This window comes from Hydra viridissima, unplaced genomic scaffold (genome assembly GCF_058129835.1).
Source record: "Hydra viridissima isolate aposymbiotic clone 2 unplaced genomic scaffold, HvirCarnegie_v1 scaffold_95, whole genome shotgun sequence".
Taxonomy (NCBI): Eukaryota; Metazoa; Cnidaria; class Hydrozoa; order Anthoathecata; family Hydridae; genus Hydra; species Hydra viridissima.
In genome coordinates this window covers 14,374-33,727 of record NW_028324365.1, presented here as the reverse complement: position 1 = coordinate 33,727, position 19,354 = coordinate 14,374, and the positions used below count along the sequence as shown (strand labels likewise).

The 19,354-nt window shown below is 34.5% G+C and overlaps 1 protein-coding gene and 1 long non-coding RNA gene across 3 annotated transcripts; one reads left to right on the top strand and one right to left on the bottom strand.

Annotated features, from left to right (window-relative positions):
• Positions 1 to 9,074: 9,074 nt before the first annotated feature.
• On the top strand, positions 9,075 to 16,341 carry LOC149875945 (uncharacterized). 2 transcript variants are annotated; one of them, XM_090075983.1, is made up of 5 exons: positions 9,075 to 9,128; positions 12,381 to 15,200; positions 15,434 to 15,499; positions 15,759 to 15,815; positions 15,974 to 16,341. In XM_090075983.1, exons 2-5 carry the CDS (start codon positions 12,410 to 12,412, stop codon positions 16,291 to 16,293), a joined length of 3,234 nt encoding a protein of 1,077 aa, XP_089932109.1. In that variant the 5' UTR covers positions 9,075 to 9,128; positions 12,381 to 12,409; the 3' UTR covers positions 16,294 to 16,341. The 2 variants fall into 2 exon arrangements, with proteins under 2 accessions (XP_089932109.1, XP_089932110.1); XM_090075984.1 differs by lacking the exon at positions 9,075 to 9,128 and having other exon boundaries at positions 11,507 to 15,200.
• Positions 13,020 to 17,085, bottom strand: LOC149875944 (uncharacterized). Its single transcript, XR_016448975.1, has 2 exons — positions 16,989 to 17,085; positions 13,020 to 16,181 (listed from the first exon to the last, which is right to left on the bottom strand). It is a non-coding gene; the product is annotated as an uncharacterized LOC149875944 (long non-coding RNA).
• Between the last annotated feature and the right edge of the window lie 2,269 nt (positions 17,086 to 19,354).

Sequence of the window (19,354 nt, the reverse complement as noted above, 5' to 3'; positions counted from 1 at the left end):
TTTGCGTTTATCTTATATTTTATCTTGTCTTTTTGAGTTTTGTATTTTGTGATGTCAAGCTACATAATTTAAACTTAAAAGAAGAAAACTAGGCTAACTTTTCTTTGAAAAATTGTTCAAAAACTACCTTACACCGATAGAGATAGCTCACGAATTTAAAAAGTTGCATCTATTCATCTTCTTCTTCAGCAAAGTAAAGCTTTTTATGCACTTTTACTCTCTAACTTACCTATATTTGCGTAAAGGATTTTATTTAATTCAATTTAAACATAACTAGTAGAATATTATGTTGTTGGTTTTGTATGCAGCCTAACTTTAGTTTCATCTATATTTTATTTTGCGTTTATCTTATATTTTATCTTGTCTTTTTGAGTTTTATATTTTGTGATGTCAAGCTACATAAGCTAAACTTTAAAGAGGAAATTTACGCTAACCTGTCTTTGAAAAACTATTCAAAAACTACCTTTAACAAAGTAGCGAGGCTTTTTATGCGCTTTTACTCTCTAACATACCTATTTTTGCGCAAAGGATTTTATTTAATTCAATTTAAACATGCCTAGTAGATTATTATGTTGTTGGTTTTTTATGCAGCCTAACTTTAGCTACATCTATTTTTCATTTTACGTTTGTCTTATATTTTATTTTATCTTTTTGTGTTCTGTGATGTCAAGCTACATAAGCTAATGTTAAAAGAGGAAAGCTGCGCTAACCTTTCTTTGAAAAACTATTCGAAATCTATTTTTGAGATAATCTAGATTTAAAAGAGGAACACTACGCTAATTTTGCTTTGAAAAAACTCTCGAAAACTAACTTATTCGATAGAGATAGCACACAAATTTAAAAAATTGTATCTACTCATCCACTTCTTCTACAGCAAAGTACTGAGGCTTTTTATGCACTTTTATTCTCTAACATACCTATATTTGCGCAAAGGATTTTATTTAACTCAATGTAAACATACATAGAAGAGTATTGTTACCCGTTTGTTTTATGCAGCCTAACTTTAGTTTCATCTATACATTATATTGCGTTTACCTTATATTTTATCTTGCCTTTGTTAGTTTTGTGTTTTGTTATGTCAAGCTTCATAATCTAATCTTAAAAGGGGAAAACTGCGCTAACTTTTCTTTGAAAAAGTACTCAAAAAGGACCTAAATCGATATAGATAGCTCACAATTTTAAAAAGTTGCATATAGTCATCTTCTTCTTCAGCAAAGTATCGAGGCTTTTTATGGATTTTTACTCTAACTTTCCTATATTTGCGCAAAGGACATTATTTAATTCAACTTAAACATGCCTAGTAGATTATTATGTTGTTGGTTTTTTATGCAGTCTAAACTTTGTTACATCTATATTTTACGATTAACTTATATTTTATCTTGCCTTTTTGAGCTTTGTGTTCTGTGATGTCAAGCTACATAGTCTAAACATAAAAGAGGAAAACTACGCTAAACTTGCTTTGAAAAACTATTCAAAAACTACCTTTAACAAAGTAGCGAGGCTTTTCATGCACTTTTACTCTCTAACATACCTACATTTGCGCAAAGGATTTTATTTAATTCAATTTAAACATGCCTAGTAGATTATTATGTTGTTGGTTTTTTATGCAGCCTAACTTTAGTTTCATCTATATTATGTTTTAGGTTTATCATATATTTTATCTTTTCTTTTTGAGTTTTGAGTTTTGTGATGCCAAGCAACTTAAGCTAAACTTAAAAGTGGAATGCTACGCTAACCTTTCTTTGAAAATCTATTCATAAACTACCCTAGACAAAAGCTAGATTTAAAAGAGGAAAACTACACTATTTTTACTTTGAAAAAACTTTCGAAAACTACCTTAATCGATAGAGATAGCACACGATTTTAAAAAATTGCATATAGTCATCCACTACTTCTGCAGCAAAGTAGCGAGGCTCTTTATGCACTTTTTCTCACTAGTTTGCTTATATTTACGCAAAGGAATTCATTTAATTCAATCCAAACATATATAGAAGATTATTATGTTACGATTTTTTTTTTCTTTTATGCAGCCTAACATTTATTTCACCTACATTTTATTTTACGATTAACTTTTATATTACCTTTCCTTTTAGTGTTTTGTGTTTTGTGATGTCAAGCTACATAAGCCAAACTTTAAAGAGGAAAACTACGCTAAGCTTTCTTTGAAAAACTATTCAAAAACTACCTTAAACAAAGTAGCGAGGCTTTTTATGCACTTTTACTCTCTAACATACCTACATTTGTGCATAGGGTTTTATTAGATTCTAGTAGGTTATTACGTTGTTGTTTTTTTATGCAGTCTAACTTTAGCTTCATCTATATTTTATTTTACGTTTATCTTATATTTTATTTTGTCTTTTTGAATTTTGTGTTTTGTGATGTCAAGCTACATAAGCTAAACTTAAAAGAGGAAAGCTACGCTAACCTTTCTTTGAAAAGCTGTTCAAAAACTACCTTAGACATAATCTAGATTTAAAAGAGAAAGACTACGCTATTTTTGCTTTGAAAAATCTTTCGAAAACTACCTTAATCGATAGAGATAGCACAGGATTTTAAAAAGTTGTATCTAGTCATCCACTTCTTTCACAGCAAAGTAGCGAGGCTTTCTATGCGCTTTTACTCTCTAACATACCTATTTTTGCGCAAAGGATTTTATTTAATTCAATTTAAACATGCCTAGTAGATTATTATGTTGTTGGTTTTTTATGCTGCCTAACTTTAGCTACATCTATTTTTCATTTTACGTTTGTCTTATATTTTATTTTATCTTTTTGTGTTCTGTGATGTCAAGCTACATAAGCTAATGTTAAAAGAGGAAAGCTGCGCTAACCTTTCTTTGAAAAACTATTCGAAATCTATTTTTGAGATAATCTAGATTTAAAAGAGGAACACTACGCTAATTTTGCTTTGAAAAAACTCTCGAAAACTACCTTATTCAATAGAGATAGCACACAAATTTAAAAAATTGTATCTACTCATCCGCTTCTTCTTTTTATGGATTTTTACTCTCTTATTTACCCAAATTTGCGCAAAGGACTTTACTTAATTCAACTTAAACATGTCTAGTAGATTATTAAGTTGTTTGTTTTTTATGCAGCCTAACTTTAGTTTCATTTATATTTTATTTTACGTTTATCTGATACTTTATCTTGTCTTTTTGTGTGTTGTTTTGTCAAGCTACATAAGCTAAACTTAAAAGTGGAAAAGTACGCTAACCTTTCTTTGAAAATCTATTCAAAAACTGCCTTAGACATAAGCTAGATTTAAAAGAGGAAGACTACGCTATTTATGCTTTTAAAAAACTTTCGAAAAATACCTTAATCCATTGAGGTAGTGCACGAATTTACAAAGTTGTATCTAGTCATCCACTTCTTCTATAGCAAAGTAGCGAGGCTTTTTATGCACTTTTGCGTTCTAATTTATCTCTGTTTACGCATATGGTTTTTGTTTATTTCTATGTAATGATATACAAAAGAGTATTTTGTTAAAGATTATGCTGCAGGAGCTGCGTAAAAAAACTCTGGCGACCTTTCCTTAAGAAAAAAGCAACTGAAAGACATGTGCGCCTTAGAAAATTCAAATCGCGATTCACCAAATTAAAAGACGAAAAGAACGACCTTTAAAAGCTCTCACTAGACATTTGTGTTTATGATAGGCAATGCAGTTTTTGATTTTATGCAGCCTAACATTTGTTTCATCTATATCTTATTTTACGTTTATCTTATACTTTATCTTGCCTTTTTGAGTTTAGTATTTTGTGATGTCATGCTAAATAAACTATACTTTGCTAATTTTTATTTGAAAAAATATTCAAAAACTACCTGAATTATAAGCTAGATCTAAAGGAGGAAAACTACGCTAACTTTTCTTTAAAAAAAATATTTAAAAACTACCTTAAACATAAGCTATATCCAAAAGAGGAAAACTATGCTAACTTTTCTTTAAAAAAATATTTAAAAACTACCTTAAACATAAGCTAGATCTAAAAGAGGAAAACTACGCTAACTTTTCTTTGAAAAAATACTCAAAAACTACCTTAAACATAAGCTAGATCTAAAAGAGGAAAACTACGCTAACTTTTCTTTGAAAAAATACTCAAAAACTACCTTAAACATAAGCTAGATCTAAAAGAGGAAAACTACGCTAACAATTCTTTGAAAAAATATTCGAAAACTACCTTTAAACATGATTTAGATTTAATAGATGAAAACTACGCTAACATTTCTTTGAAAAAACATTCAAAAACTACCTTTAAACATGATTTAAATTTAATAGATGAAAACTACGCTAACATTTCTTTGAAAAAACATTCAAAAACTACCTTTAAACATGATTTAAATTTAAAAAAGGAAAACTACGCTAACATTTCTTTGAAAAAATATTCAAAAAGTACCTTAATCGAAAGAGATAGCACACGAAATTAAAAAGTTGCATTTAGTCATCCGTTTCTTCTTCATCAAAGTAGCGAGGCGTTTATGCACTTTTTATTCTCTAAGTTATCTCTACTTACGCAAATGGCTTTTGTTTATTTCAATGTAAAACTTTTCAAAAGAGTATTTTGTTAAAGATTATGCTGCAGGGGCTGTGTAAGAAAACTCTGGTGACCTTTCTTTAAGAAAAAGCAACTAAAGTAGATGTGCGCCTAAGAAAATCCAAATTGCGATTCACTAAATTAAAAGACATATACAACAAACTTTAAAAGTGAAACTATTTTTACAAGCGTATTTGGTAAAGATGAAATGTTCTTATGACATTTTAACGTTACGAAAGGGATTTTCTTCTGTTCAAATATTTATTACAATTTAAAGTGTTAAATAATGTTACAGAAACGACCTAAAACGCCTGTTGTATTAATTTAAACGAACAAAATAGATAAAAAAAAAGAAAAACTATCATTAAAAAAAAAAAAGTAAAAAAAGAAAAGAAATAGAAGTTGAGGAAAAATAAAAATAAGAACTTCTAACAAAGAGCTCTTCTTTTTATTTTTCAGATTTTAGATGCTTAATTCCTTGAATGAAAAGTTGAACTGATGACTCACTACTAAGGTTGTTCCTAGCCTTCCGTTCTCAAACTAGGCCATTCTGAGAGGCTGTTTGATTAAGTACCGTTGATAGTAGTATCGCACGTAAGAGACTTCTAAAACTCTGATTATTAATTCCTGGAATGAAGAGATGACTTCATACTCACTAACGAGGTTGTTCTTAGCCATCCGTTCTTAAACTAAGCAAAACAGTGAAGTTGTTTGATTAAGTATCACAGTTTGCTGATTTGCACATGCACCATTGCCGAAACTGTGATGCTTGGTTCCTTGATTGGATTGAAGAAGCTCATCACCATGCATTTTACAAGCTGTCCGTTGTTATGTTTTGCAATTCAGTGGTTCTGTTTTGCAATTCATTTTCTGTTTGTTTAAGTATCATCGATGGTGGTGTCGTGCATGCAAACTTTCCGAAACTCTGATGCTTGTTTTTCTTGAATGGAGAGATGAGCTTATACTTTAGGTGACTTTTAAAACTGCAGTAATTAGTGCCTCGAATGGAAAAACGAACTCATTCATTACAGACCAAGGTTGTTCCTGGCCATCCGTTAACATATTAGGCAACAGTACAGCGAAGCTGTTTGTTTTACAAGCTTTTGTCGTTTCGAGAAATCACTACATTAAGCATTCGATGGTGATACACGACTGATGGCCAGGTTCTGATTTTCGAATGAAAAGAAGAGTCGCATCCGACCACCGGTCGGCTTTCGACGCAAAACAGCTGTACACACTCGTCCAACGATCCAGTGACTAACTGTTGCAACGAGAAAGTTAGCTTTATTTGTCGTGCAGATTGTCCGCTTTGACGTAAAATGCTAGAAATTTGCTGAACGCTCGGTTTGCGCCGCCCAAGAGTCATTCTGTTTCTGCGTTGCCAGCGTCTGTCGGCTAAATACAACTGTAGACTCCGCGCAAGCTTTTTCACCGCAAAAGTTGTACAGAGCCACACCGAAGGCTAAAATCGACTTTAAGGTCGAAGGTTAAAATCGACCCTAGAGGTTTGAAAACGACGTCACGAAATTTTCAAGACATCATCGAAGAAAATTACGGCGGCCAGATGCAACTCTTAGTACTAACTCTACTAATCTTAGTACGTTAAGCATTCCAGTCGAGAGATCAGACGTTTTTTCGTCACCTAAGAGACCGGCCGATGCGTTTGCGACGCTGCGGAAAGAAAGAAGATGGCAAACCACAGGGTTGTTACCGTAACAAACCTCCGTGAGTACCTCCATCTCGAGTGGCTTTTGAAGAAACGTTCGTTTTAAACTCAAAGGGATGGTTGTTAAAGCTCACAAACGCCTGGTTAACGATTTTCTAACGGCAGACACCGTGTTTACAATGGATACAGACCGATTAACTGAGCCCAAAGCGCAAGATCTATCAGAAAACTCCTCTAGGTCGATGCAACGAGACGACTAGACACGTGCGTCTAAAGGCATTTTACAATTGAAGGACGCCCCTCGTGGGCCCTTTAACCTTAACACTAAACTCCTGCTTGATATCCTCGTCCCCAGGTTTCCAAACCGTAACCCCAACCCCCTCTAATCCTAACCCCCTTACCCTCTAACTCTCCCCCCTCAAAAAAACAAAAAACATAAAAAAGCAAACAAAACGAAAAAAAAACTTGCTTCCCTCCTCACTTTTAGCTCTAGGATGCAACACCTTTTTGCCGCCCTCCGCTAGAAGGGAGTAGGGAGTAACGAAAGCTTGACATCAAAGTAGCGTTTCGTATGAGATTTGTTTGCCAAAATTTGAGCGTTTTTAAAAAAGCCAAGACTTCGTCAGAGGGGTTTCTTCTTTTCTCCTAAAGCTATCGATCGATTAAAAAGCTCAAAGCAAAGAAATTCAAAACAAAATACAAAAACGGGAAGTTTTAGTTTCTGCACCACAAGCCAAGCACTAGTTCAAACTGGAGATAATAAAAGGAAATCGAATGATCTCACTTCTCAAACCACTGAGCTGCCATTGGTCGGCAGTCTCTTGTTTGGAGACCATTGAGCTGCCATTGGTTGGCTGTTTAATCGTTGCGATTGGTCGGCAGTTTTATCGTTGGAGACCATTGAGAGATATAAAAGGAATTTTTTTTTTGAGCACAACATTAAACGTTAAATCGTTAGATGTTGTTATAAAGGCACCATTAGAATGCGATGTCCTCAAATATTTTCCTCGATATTTTAATAAGTAAACAAAAACAAAACTAAGTCTTGCAACTGGCGAAAACTTTCAATAAGCAAACAAAGCAACAACTTTCCTTTCGAGTTTTTTACATTTTAAACAAAAGACAAACAAAGAAAAAAAAAAAACAAACAAAAACAAAAACAAAAACAAAAAAACAAAACAAAAACAAAACAGAAAAGGGAGAATGAGTGAGTCGACTGATTTCGCTCAACTGTCTTAAACGAGAAGTCATAAACGTTTGCTTGTGCCAGCAAGTTGCAAATTAAGTTGTAAATGAACTGCACCGCAAAAGCTTAACCACAGTTTATTAAGCATATTAAGCCTTTGCTGACATGTTAAGACATTTTAAGCCTTTGCTATTATCATGAGGCTTTTGCTCCACGAGCCAAAAAAGTACGCTAGAGTTGACAAACTGCATCGCGGTCGAAAAGTGTAATTACGCCAACACTTTTATCCGTTTTAAGCATTTCGTTTTCGCACGAACAACAATTAAAGCAGCTCGTTGAGCTTAACGACGTTCGTATTTTTTTTCGAAGCCAAAACTTCGGCTATAAGTAGAATGAAGAGGCACTTCGAAAAACAACAAAGCTGTTCGCAGTCGATAGCAACGAGCGACAACATCTCTGCGAGTCTGGCATCAAGGTAAACAGTTTTTTTTTACATTTTCATTTGTAAGTGCCACTTTTGTGTACATTATGTATTCAAAAATTTCTTGCTGACGCTAGATTTTTCGTTTTCAATGAACAACAGTTGCAACCTCTAGTCGTTTGCTAAAACAGCTTGCTAGGACAACCAAATCAATCATATGTTGTGAAAATTTCTTTTTGTTCAACTGACTAAGGAAGATCGAGCGAACGCTTTTTTTTTTATAACTTGTTTGTATCATATTGCTATTAAGAAAACAGCGTTGTGTATACTAAACGTGACATAATTGGCAATTATCCGTAACTAAAAATAAGATAGAAATTACAAACTTGATACCATATTTTAATTACTCTAACAAAACTAGACGTCATCGCGTGAGAAAATAAATGTTCATAACACATAACCTATTTTTTTGTTTTTTTTTTCTTCTCTTTTTTCCTTTTAATCTCTTTTCTTTCGTCCAAAAAGCGTTTTGATTTTTGCCTCGCCACAAGCGATGAAATCGATAAAAAAACCTGCTCGGACATTCTCAATTCTCAACAACAAAAGCAATCAAAGTTCTAGCTCTCGAGCACGTGCGCCGACAGGTTGATGAAACCGTTCAAATATGCTCGATCGCTAGAATTTAAAGAAAGAAACAAGCCAGAAACAAACCAAAATAAAAAAAACAAAAACAAAAATGGACATCTTTAGAACGCTTAAATTTTATAAAATATTTTCCTCTGCGTTTTTAACCAGCTAAACTGTCGTAAAGTTTTTTCGGTGCAGTTCATTTAAAAAACTTAGTTTTCAACTTTTAAACGTTTTAGACTTCTCGTTTAAGGCAGTCGAAAGAAATGAGTCGACTCACTCTCTCTCTCCCTATTCGGTTTTGTTTTTGTTTATTTGTTTTTGTTTTTTCTTCGTTTGCCTTCGTTTGCCTTTGTTTGCTTTTGGAAAAGTTGTCGCCATGCGAGACTTAGTTTTTTTTTTTTTTTGCTCAAATTGAGCACAAGTGAGTTTCTAGTCTTGAAAGTGTGCAAAGTGTGGGCCAATCTGGTGGCTGGAGTGATGACACGTGAATGCTGGAAATTCCAGACTTTGAGCGGATTCAGCGTACATAGAAAGAAAATGTAGCATTCACGTGGGTCTCTCCTAAGCGTGCCATTGGTCGGTCTGCTGTCCTTAAGTACCCCCCTCCCCCCCCTCAACGTCACGTTTGCTCAACTTTCTCGGTCTTTGGCGCCCAGAGAAAGCTTGAGGAAGGATAAAAAATGGCGAGGTTTCGGTACTGCGTTTTCTGTTTTTCTTATTTGTTTTTGTTTGTTTGCTTGTTTGTTTGTTTGTTTGTTTGTTAATTTTTTTAATTTTTTTTTTTTTTTGTTTGTTTCGTTCGTTTGTTTGTTTGTTTGTTTCGTTTGCTTCGTTTGTTTTGTGATGTTTTGTTTTCCCTTCTTGATGGCACAAAACAGAAGCAAACAAGACTTTCGGTTATATTCGGTTATATTCGGTTCAATAAAAGTTTGTTGGTTTCTGCACAACAACAACAACAACCACAACAACAAAAGTCCCTCTGTCCCTCAAAAGCAGTTTCTCCTCTGTCCTAAAGAAGAGCCTCTTTGTAATCGATCTTGTCTGAATGCAGCTCTCCTTTTGCCTACAGGTTTTTATTCCAACCCTTTTGTTGTTGTTAGTGCCATGTTGTTGTTATTGTTATACTCTGTAAAAGCAGTTGTTGCTGTTGTACTTGTTTGTTGTTTCTAAAGACACTGTTGTTGCTGCTGTTAGCGCTGTTAGTAATCACCCACTTGGCTTGTATTTTTGTTTCTTGTTTTTGTTTTTTGTTTTATTTATAAACACTCTCTGAGTAAGTGATGCTGTTGCTGTTGTTGTTGTTACAGTTGCAATGAGTGTTTGTTAATGTTCCCCCACTTGGCTTGTACTTTTGTTTTCTGTTTTGTTTTGTTTTTTTTTTGTTTTTGTTTTTTTTTTCTCAACACTCTCTGAGTAAGTGATGCTGTTGCTGTAGTCGTTGTTATAGTTGCAATGAGTGTTTGTTAATGTTCACCAACTTGGCTTGTTTATAATCTATTTTATTTTATCAACACTCTCTGAGTCAGTGATGGTGTTGCTGTTGCTGTTGTCGTTATTATGCTTGCAATGGGAGTTGTTACTGTTCACCCACTTTGCTTGTTTTGTTTTTATTTCTTTATTTTATCAACACCCTTTGAGCCAGTGATGCTGTTGCTGTTGTTGTTGTTATAGTTGCAATGAGTGTTGTTAATGTTCACCCACTTTGCTTGTGTTTTTGTTTTTGTTTATCAACACCCTTTGTGTCAGTGATGCTGTTGCTGTTGTTCTTATTACAGTTGCAATGAGTGTTTGTTAATGTTCACCAACTTGGCTTGTTTATAATCTATTTTGTTTTATCAACACTCTCTGAGTCAGTGATGCTGATGCTGTTGTTGTTATTGTGCTTGCAATAAGTGTTGCTAATGTTCACCCACTTTGCTTGTTTTGTTTGTGCTTTTGTTTTTGTTTATCAACACCCTTTGAGTCACTGATGCTGTTGCTGTTGGTGTTATTATAGTTGCAATGAGTGTTAATGTTCACCCACTTTGCTTGCTTTATTTGTTTGTTGCTTTTTTTTTTATCAACACCCTGCGAGTTAGTGATGCTGTTGCTGCTTTTGTCATTTTACTTGTATTTATAGTTGTTACTGTTCAGCCACTTTGCTTGTTTTTTAATCTGTTTTATTTTATCACCACTCTCTGAGTCAGTGATGATGTTGCTGATGCTGTTGTTGTTATTTTACTTGCAATGATAGCTGTTACTGTTCAGCCACTTTGCTTGTTTTGTTTGTTTGTTTGTTTGTTTTTTTTATCAATATCCTCTGAGTAAGTGATGCTGTTGCTGTTGTTGTTGTTATAGTTGCAATGAGTGTTTGTTAATGTTCCCCCCCCCCTTGGCTTGTACTTCTGTTTTCTGTTTTGTTTTGTTTTTGTTTTTTTTGTTGTTTTTTTTCTCAACACTCTCTGAGTAAGTGATGCTGTTGCTGTAGTCGTTGTTATAGTTGCAATGAGTGTTTGTTAATGTTCACAAACTTGGCATGTTTATAATCTATTTTATTTTATCAACACTCTCTGAGTCAGTGATGCTGATGCTGTTGTTGTTATTATGCTTGCAATAAGTGTTGTTAATGTTCACCCACTCTGCTTGTTTTGTTTGTGCCTTTGTTTTTGTTTATCAACACCCTTTGAGTCACTGATGCTGTTGCTGTTGGTGTTATTATAGTTGCAATGAGTGTTAATGTTCACCCACTTTGCTTGCTTTATTTGTTTGTTGCTTTTTTTTTTATCAACACCCTGCGAGTTAGTGATGCTGTTGCTGCTTTTGTCATTTTACTTGTATTTATAGTTGTTACTGTTTAGCCACTTTGCTTGTTTTTTAATCTGTTTTATTTTATCACCACTCTCTGAGTCAGTGATGATGTTGCTGATGCTGTTGTTGTTATTTTACTTGCAATGATAGCTGTTACTGTTCAGCCACTTTGCTTGTTTTTTTTTTGTTTTTGTTTTGTTTGTTTGTTTGTTTGTTTTTTTATATATCCTCTGAGTTAGTGATGCTGTTGTTGTTATTATGCTTTCAATGAGAGCTGTTACTGTTCACCCACTTTGTTTGTTTATAATCTGTTTTATTTTATCAACACTCTCTGAGTCAGTGATGCTGATGCTGATGCTGTTGTTGTTATTATGCTTGCAGTGAGAGTTGTTACTGTTCACCCACTTTGCTTGCTTATTGTCTATTTTATTTTGTCAACACTCTCTGAGTCAGTGATGCTGATGCTGATGCTGTTGTTGTTATTATGCTTGCAATGAGAGTTGTTACTGTTCACCCAATTTGCTTGTTTTGTTTTTTTATTTGTTTTTTTGTTTGTTTTTGTTTTGCTTGTTTTTTTTTATCAATACCCTCTGAGTCAGTGATGCTGTTGCTGTTGTTGTTGTTGTTGTTATAGTTGCAATGAGTGTTTGTTAATGTTCCCCCACTTGGCTTGTACTTTTGTTTTCTTTTTTGTTATGTCAACACTCTCTGAGTCAGTGATGCTGATGCTGTTGTTATTATGCTTGCAATGAGAGTTGTTACTGTTGTAGTTATGTCTGTCATTTGTCCTTGTTAGCAAGTTCTATTTGCCCTCTCTTGCCTTTTTTCAACACAGTTTCTTTCTTTGAGTCATATGGTTGCGAGATCCTCTCAAACTCCATCTCTTTATTTATTTGTTTCTTTTTTTTTTTTTTTTTTCTCATTCTCCTTCTCATAATAGCAATCACTGCTGCCACCATGCATGTAATGCTAGTTGCTCTCATTCTTTTTCATTTGCTAGTGGAAACTTTGTTTCTTCTTGTTGCTCTCTTTTCTTTCTTTTTTCTCTTTTGCAGAGGATTCGAAAAAACACAGCTCTTCCCTGCAGTTGTAAACATTCCAGGATTCCAGGATGCAGGCAGAAGAAAAACACTCTCACTAACTGTCTTCTTTTTTTTAGCATAAACCGTTGCAAACAAACACCTGAACATGTCTTCTTCACAAGAAAACAACACTGTTGTTGCCCCTTCTCCGAACTCTAAAGCGAAAAAAAAGAAAAGAAGGCAGTCACAAGAACAGAGAGACTTAAAGCTCAAAAACAAAGTCAGGGCCGCATTAGTTGCAGCGTGTGGCTCCGTAAACAGGGTTGTACCTTTCTATGGTACCAAGAAGAGGTACGCTGTTAGCTGTCCGATGCCTTTGTGCAAACATTCCTCCACAAGCATTAAAAGACACTTGACTAAAAAAGATCATTCTTGGACTTTGGATGAAGCTTCCATCTTTTACTCTGCAATGGTCAGGAAGTTTCAGCATGCTCGTCTCGAACGCAAGTCCGGCTGTCCAAAACCTTACCCCTGTTTGCAATGTTGGAAGTATTACGACCGACTGGACATACACTTGAAAGAGACTCATTTCTACGATTCCAAGACGATCAAACAAAAGATTGCAGAGGCAAAGCGATACGACAACGACAAGCTCTATGTCCCTCAATTTATTCGACCTGCCTTCTTTGGTATTAAGCCAGTAGCTGAACAAGCGTCTGCATCAGGCTCTGCATCCTCTGCTCCTGGGCCTTCCTCCTCTTTTTCTTCTCCGGTTCTTTCCTCTGATCCTCTTTTAAGCTTGCCCTCATCAGTTGCTGGTTCGTCCGAGGCTCCTTCTGCAAACCACTGCACCTCTGTAGAAAACAAAGAGCTGAACACCGAATCCGTCCTAGACTCTGATTTTAATTCCTTAAAGCACTTGGTTTCCAACTCCTCCGTCTTGACAGAAGATAAGAGACTCTTGTTTCAGCTGGACAAAGATGCTTTTCACTTTTATTACCAGTCAGCAGATGAGCTCTTCAGAGATTTTGAAAAGTGGCTTGTGGTAGCCAACAACAACACTTTGTCACAAGCAAAGATCTACAAAAATGCAGTTGTTGAAATATTGACATGTTGTGACAGCACGCTGACGCTGCACCCGAACGCTCTCACCAATTCCAACGTTTTGGAGGATAGATACTTTTCCATGCACTTTAAAAACATTCAGCTCAATTCCAAGCTGAGTGAACTTGACCAAACAAAAGCCATGTCTTGTCACACGTTGTACAACCGCCTTGTCTACCTTTGTCTCCTGTTTCGTTTCAGTGAAGCCAGGAATGTCTATTTCGGACTTTCTCATGAGGCCATCCGACGTTTGCGCTGCAAGGTGGAGGAGTTACAAAAAGTGCTGAGGCCCTTTCGTTCTTTGAGGAGGAGCCTTGTGAAAAGCAAAAAATGCATCAACATCATCAATGTCAGTTTGCTGAACGAATATGGCAAGTCTGCATACGTAAGACAGTTAGTGGAATCGATTAGAAAGCCGTCTCTTACACCGACTAGAGACAATGCTGTGTCTCTACGAAACCATCTTCTGCTCTCTGTCACTGTAATTAACAGTTTAAGAAAATCTAACATTGCTCTTTTAAACATTAGAGACTACATGGCTGCTGAGAAGAGTGAGTGTGGATATTGCATTGTGCAAGAGCGCTACAAAACAGCATACAAGTACGGAGCCAAAAACATTCTAGTGCCGAACGACTTGAAAGTGTTGATCGATATTTATTTGCTGAGATACAGAGACCTTCTTGTCAACGACTCTCACTACATGGCTGCAGACACCAAGACTGTTTTGGAGTTGAGCGACTGCTACAGGCCCCTTTTTCCATCGATGAGACCCAACAAAGACGAATGTGTGACACTCGGTGCAACTAGAGTGCCTGTTTACCAGATGGGTTCCTCTGCTATCTCCTCTTGCCTGACGTCCTGCTTCAGAAAAAGCCAAGTAAACATTCCCATGAAGCGTCTTACTCCCACTTGCATTCGCGGTTCGATAGCCACTTACTTTGCCAACAACAGCAAAGAAGATCGCGAGCGGTTTGCTACACTCTACATGAAGCACAGCAGGAACACAATGGATAGCTTTTATGTGTCCCAGTGGAACGCTGCAGAGGAGTTGCGCTTTGCCCTGGGCATCGGACAGTCCTTCGGAGTCATAGAGTCTTTGACTGTTGAAAAGTCTGAGAGACCACCAAAGAAGGAGAAGGATGTGATGGACTGGCTCCAAACTAATGCAGAGGAGTACGGTTTTCATGAGGTTGAGGACATCTTTGAGGAAGATTTAGACTCCGGTTCTGACTCTGAAGAATGTGCTGCTACTTTCAGCTGTACCACAGTGGTTCCGTTTTCTCCAGCTGTAGAAAACAATGTTCCTTTAGAGGATAGCAACGACCATGCCGTAGATTTCTTGTGTGAACCTACCTCAACTCCTGTTTCGTCTGTTCCATCTGAACAAACAATCGCTGGTCCAGTTCTTGAACTATCCCCTGCTCTTGCACAACTAGTTCCTAACGAACAAGCTGTTTGTATGGATGTAGATCAGACTCTAGCTGTTCCTGTTGGCACAGCTTGTTCTCCTCTTGCATTAACATTATTTCCTGATGAACCGGATTTTATTGAACACCATGCAAAACTTTCTCCAGTTTACTTTAATGAGCAAGTGGTTGCCAAACCTGTTTCTGCTTCTCCTTCTCAGCAAGTCGCTTTCTGTCCTTCAAAAGAGGTCTTTTCTGTTCCTCTGACTCCTAGCCTTGTTGCTTTTCAGCAAACATTGGCCAAACCCAGTTTGTTTCTTTCATCTGATCCAGTTTCAGCTGTTCCTGTCCAACAGGCTGGTACTGTTCTTGCAAAGCAGCTCTCACCTTATGCTGTTCAATCTGTTGGTAGCCTATTTAGCCAAAGTCTTGCCTCTACATCCAGAGGTAAATTCTTTTTGATTTTTGATTTTTGATTTTTATGCAAATCTCAACACGCTTTCAAAAAATGAAAATGCCCAAATCAACTCCTTGCCCTATTGTTATTGTTAGAGCTGTAAAAAAAACAAAACAAAACAAAAAAACAACACAGAAGTGTGTATGTATTTGTTGCAGGACTAATTCTGTGATTGCTTAAATGTTTATACAAGTGAATGATACTAAAACTGATTATGTTTTAGAAGTAAAAGATCCAAGAAGAAAAAAAATCAAGTTGGAAATGCCATCTTTCACTCAAGAACTCATCGGTAATGTAAAACCTAATTTATACAAAGATATATAAACACAAACCTCTTCTTGCACAATTTCAGATGGTTAACTGTTAACAAAAACTAGCCATCATTGCTAAGTGCACTTTTAGAAAGTTGTGTCTACCCGATTTCTAATGATGAAGTTAGAAACATCACCGTTAGAAATCATGCACAGCTTGTTATCATCTCTAACACTTAGAAACTGTTGATGGTTTTTATGAATTAGAAAAATGAACATGGTTTTATTTTATTTCAGGATCAACTCAGCCAAGAACAAAGGAAAACAAAGCAGAAGTTAGCCAATGCCATTTAGGTAATCTTTCAAAAACCAGTTATTGCTATCAGTGCAAACAATAAGGTCAACAAAAAAAAAATAAATAAAAAAACAGAATAAATCTTGTCTTACTTCAGAACCAAATGAATATTTGATTTAATCACTTTGTGTTATGACTTGAGTTTGTAAAATTTTAGATGAAATAGTTGAAGAGCTGAATGCTTGCCCTGGCCACAACGAATGGTTCAACACCAGAAGTTTTCCACGATGTGCAGCTTTGGTGTTGGCATACATCTTGCAAGACGTGTTTACAGATGTAAGCTCAAGTTGCTCGTACAAAGATTACCTTGGCATCTTGGCAAATCATAGCAGTGACAAGCTCATTCATGTCTTGCAAAAGTACTCCTACCAAAGCCATATTAAAGACAAAATTAAAAACATGAAGCTAAAAATTCAAAAAGAGGGTAGTTTAGAAAAGTTTGTTCAATATGGCAATATCGTGAAACCATTTATGTAGTTTAGATAAGTTTGTTCAGTTTGGCAATAAAGATGGGCCTTTTGTGTAGTTTGTTTTATCTATGCTTTTGCAAATATTTTTATCTGTTTCGCTAAAGACATAATAAACAAGAAGTTCTGTTAAACTGTTCTCACATTTCTTATTTAAAGATAGTTCAAACTTTTTTTTATCTTTAAAAAAAAAAAAAAGAAGTCGTTTTGTTATTCTGTGAAAACTTTTAATAGAGTTGCATTTAGAATTACTTCTGATGTTTTTAAGAGTTTGTTAAAAAGCAAAATAATATTTCCTGTGATGTTAAACTGCATAAGTGAAATTTAAAAAAGGAAAACTGCTCCAACCATTTTTCGGAAAAAGAAATCAAAAAGTTCCTTATTTTAAAAGATCTAGACATCCATTTCTTCTTCAGCAAAATAGCGAGGCTTTTTTATGAACTCTTACTCTCTATTTTTTCATATCTTTACACAAAGGATTTTGTTTAGATCAATGTAAACATACATAGAAGTATATTATGTTTTTTTTTTTGTTTTTGTTTTTATGCAGTCTAACTTTTGTTTCACTTCTATTTTATTTTACGTTTATCTTGTATTTTATCATGCCTTATTGGTTTTTGCGTTTTGTGATGTCAAGCTGCGTAAGCTAAACTTAAAAGGGGAAAACTACGCTAACTTTTCTTTGAAAAAATATTCAAGAAGTACCTTAAACGAAAGAGAAAGCACACGAATCTTGCCATCCAATTCTTCTTCTGCAAAGTAGCGAGGCTTTTTATGTACTTTTGCTCTCTAATTTATCTCTATTTACGCAAAGGGTTTTATTTCAATGTAAACACGTATAAAAGAATACTTTGTTAAAAATAATGTTAAAGGAGTTGCGTAAAAAAAAACGTCTGAATAAAGTTTCTTTACAAAAAAAACAACTAAGAAACAAGCGCGCCTAAGAAAAACCAGATCGCGATTCACTAAGTCAAAAAACGAAAGAAACAAAGTTTAAAAGGTCTTTCTAGACAACAAATTCTATTTTTGGCAATGCAGTTTTTGTATTTATGCAACCTAACTTTTGTTTGACTTCTATTTTATTTTACGTTTACCTTGTATTTTATCTTGCCTTTTTGTGTTTTGTGATGTCAAGCTACATAATCTAAACTTAAAAGAAGGAAACTAGGCTAACTTTTCTAGTAGAATATTATGTTGTTGGTTTTGTATGCAGCCTAACTTTAGTTTCATCTATATTTTATTTTGCGTTTATCTTATATTTTATCTTGTCTTTTTGAGTTTTGTATTTTGTGATGTCAAGCTACATAATTTAAACTTAAAAGAAGAAAACTAGGCTAACTTTTCTTTGAAAAATTGTTCAAAAACTACCTTACACCGATAGAGATAGCTCACGAATTTAAAAAGTTGCATCTATTCATCTTCTTCTTCAGCAAAGTAAAGCTTTTTATGCACTTTTACTCTCTAACTTACCTATATTTGCGTAAAGGATTTTATTTAATTCAATTTAAACATAACTAGTAGAATATTATGTTGTTGGTTTTGTATGCAGCCTAACTTTAGTTTCATCTATATTTTATTTTGCGTTTATCTTATATTTTATCTTGTCTTTTTGAGTTTTATATTTTGTGATGTCAAGCTACATAAGCTAAACTTTAAAGAGGAAATTTACGCTAACCTGTCTTTGAAAAACTATTCAAAAACTACCTTTAACAAAGTAGCGAGGCTTTTTATGCGCTTTTACTCTCTAACATACCTATTTTTGCGCAAAGGATTTTATTTAATTCAATTTAAACATGCCTAGTAGATTATTATGTTGTTGGTTTTTTATGCAGCCTAACTTTAGCTACATCTATTTTTCATTTTACGTTTGTCTTATATTTTATTTTATCTTTTTGTGTTCTGTGATGTCAAGCTACATAAGCTAATGTTAAAAGAGGAAAGCTGCGCTAACCTTTCTTTGAAAAACTATTCGAAATCTATTTTTGAGATAATCTAGATTTAAAAGAGGAACACTACGCTAATTTTGCTTTGAAAAAACTCTCGAAAACTAACTTATTCGATAGAGATAGCACACAAATTTAAAAAATTGTATCTACTCATCCACTTCTTCTACAGCAAAGTACTGAGGCTTTTTATGCACTTTTATTCTCTAACATACCTATATTTGCGCAAAGGATTTTATTTAACTCAATGTAAACATACATAGAAGAGTATTGTTACCCGTTTGTTTTATGCAGCCTAACTTTAGTTTCATCTATACATTATATTGCGTTTACCTTATATTTTATCTTGCCTTTGTTAGTTTTGTGTTTTGTTATGTCAAGCTTCATAATCTAATCTTAAAAGGGGAAAACTGCGCTAACTTTTCTTTGAAAAAGTACTCAAAAAGGACCTAAATCGATATAGATAGCTCACAATTTTAAAAAGTTGCATATAGTCATCTTCTTCTTCAGCAAAGTATCGAGGCTTTTTATGGATTTTTACTCTAACTTTCCTATATTTGCGCAAAGGACATTATTTAATTCAACTTAAACATGCCTAGTAGATTATTATGTTGTTGGTTTTTTATGCAGTCTAAACTTTGTTACATCTATATTTTACGATTAACTTATATTTTATCTTGCCTTTTTGAGCTTTGTGTTCTGTGATGTCAAGCTACATAGTCTAAACATAAAAGAGGAAAACTACGCTAAACTTGCTTTGAAAAACTATTCAAAAACTACCTTTAACAAAGTAGCGAGGCTTTTCATGCACTTTTACTCTCTAACATACCTACATTTGCGCAAAGGATTTTATTTAATTCAATTTAAACATGCCTAGTAGATTATTATGTTGTTGGTTTTTTATGCAGCCTAACTTTAGTTTCATCTATATTATGTTTTAGGTTTATCATATATTTTATCTTTTCTTTTTGAGTTTTGAGTTTTGTGATGCCAAGCAACTTAAGCTAAACTTAAAAGTGGAATGCTACGCTAACCTTTCTTTGAAAATCTATTCATAAACTACCCTAGACAAAAGCTAGATTTAAAAGAGGAAAACTACACTATTTTTACTTTGAAAAAACTTTCGAA

What these genes read in the sequence shown, in the direction of transcription:
- LOC149875945 (XM_090075983.1), top strand. Translation starts at nt 12,410, where the DNA reads ATGTCTTCTTCACAAGAAAACAACACTGTTGTTGCCCCTTCTCCGAAC. An exon ending in TCTTGCCTCTACATCCAGAG is followed by an intron (nt 15,201 to 15,433) that starts GTAAATTCTTTT and finishes ATTATGTTTTAG; the next exon opens with AAGTAAAAGATCCAAGAAGA. An exon ending in AGTTAGCCAATGCCATTTAG is followed by an intron (nt 15,816 to 15,973) that starts GTAATCTTTCAA and finishes GTAAAATTTTAG; the next exon opens with ATGAAATAGTTGAAGAGCTG.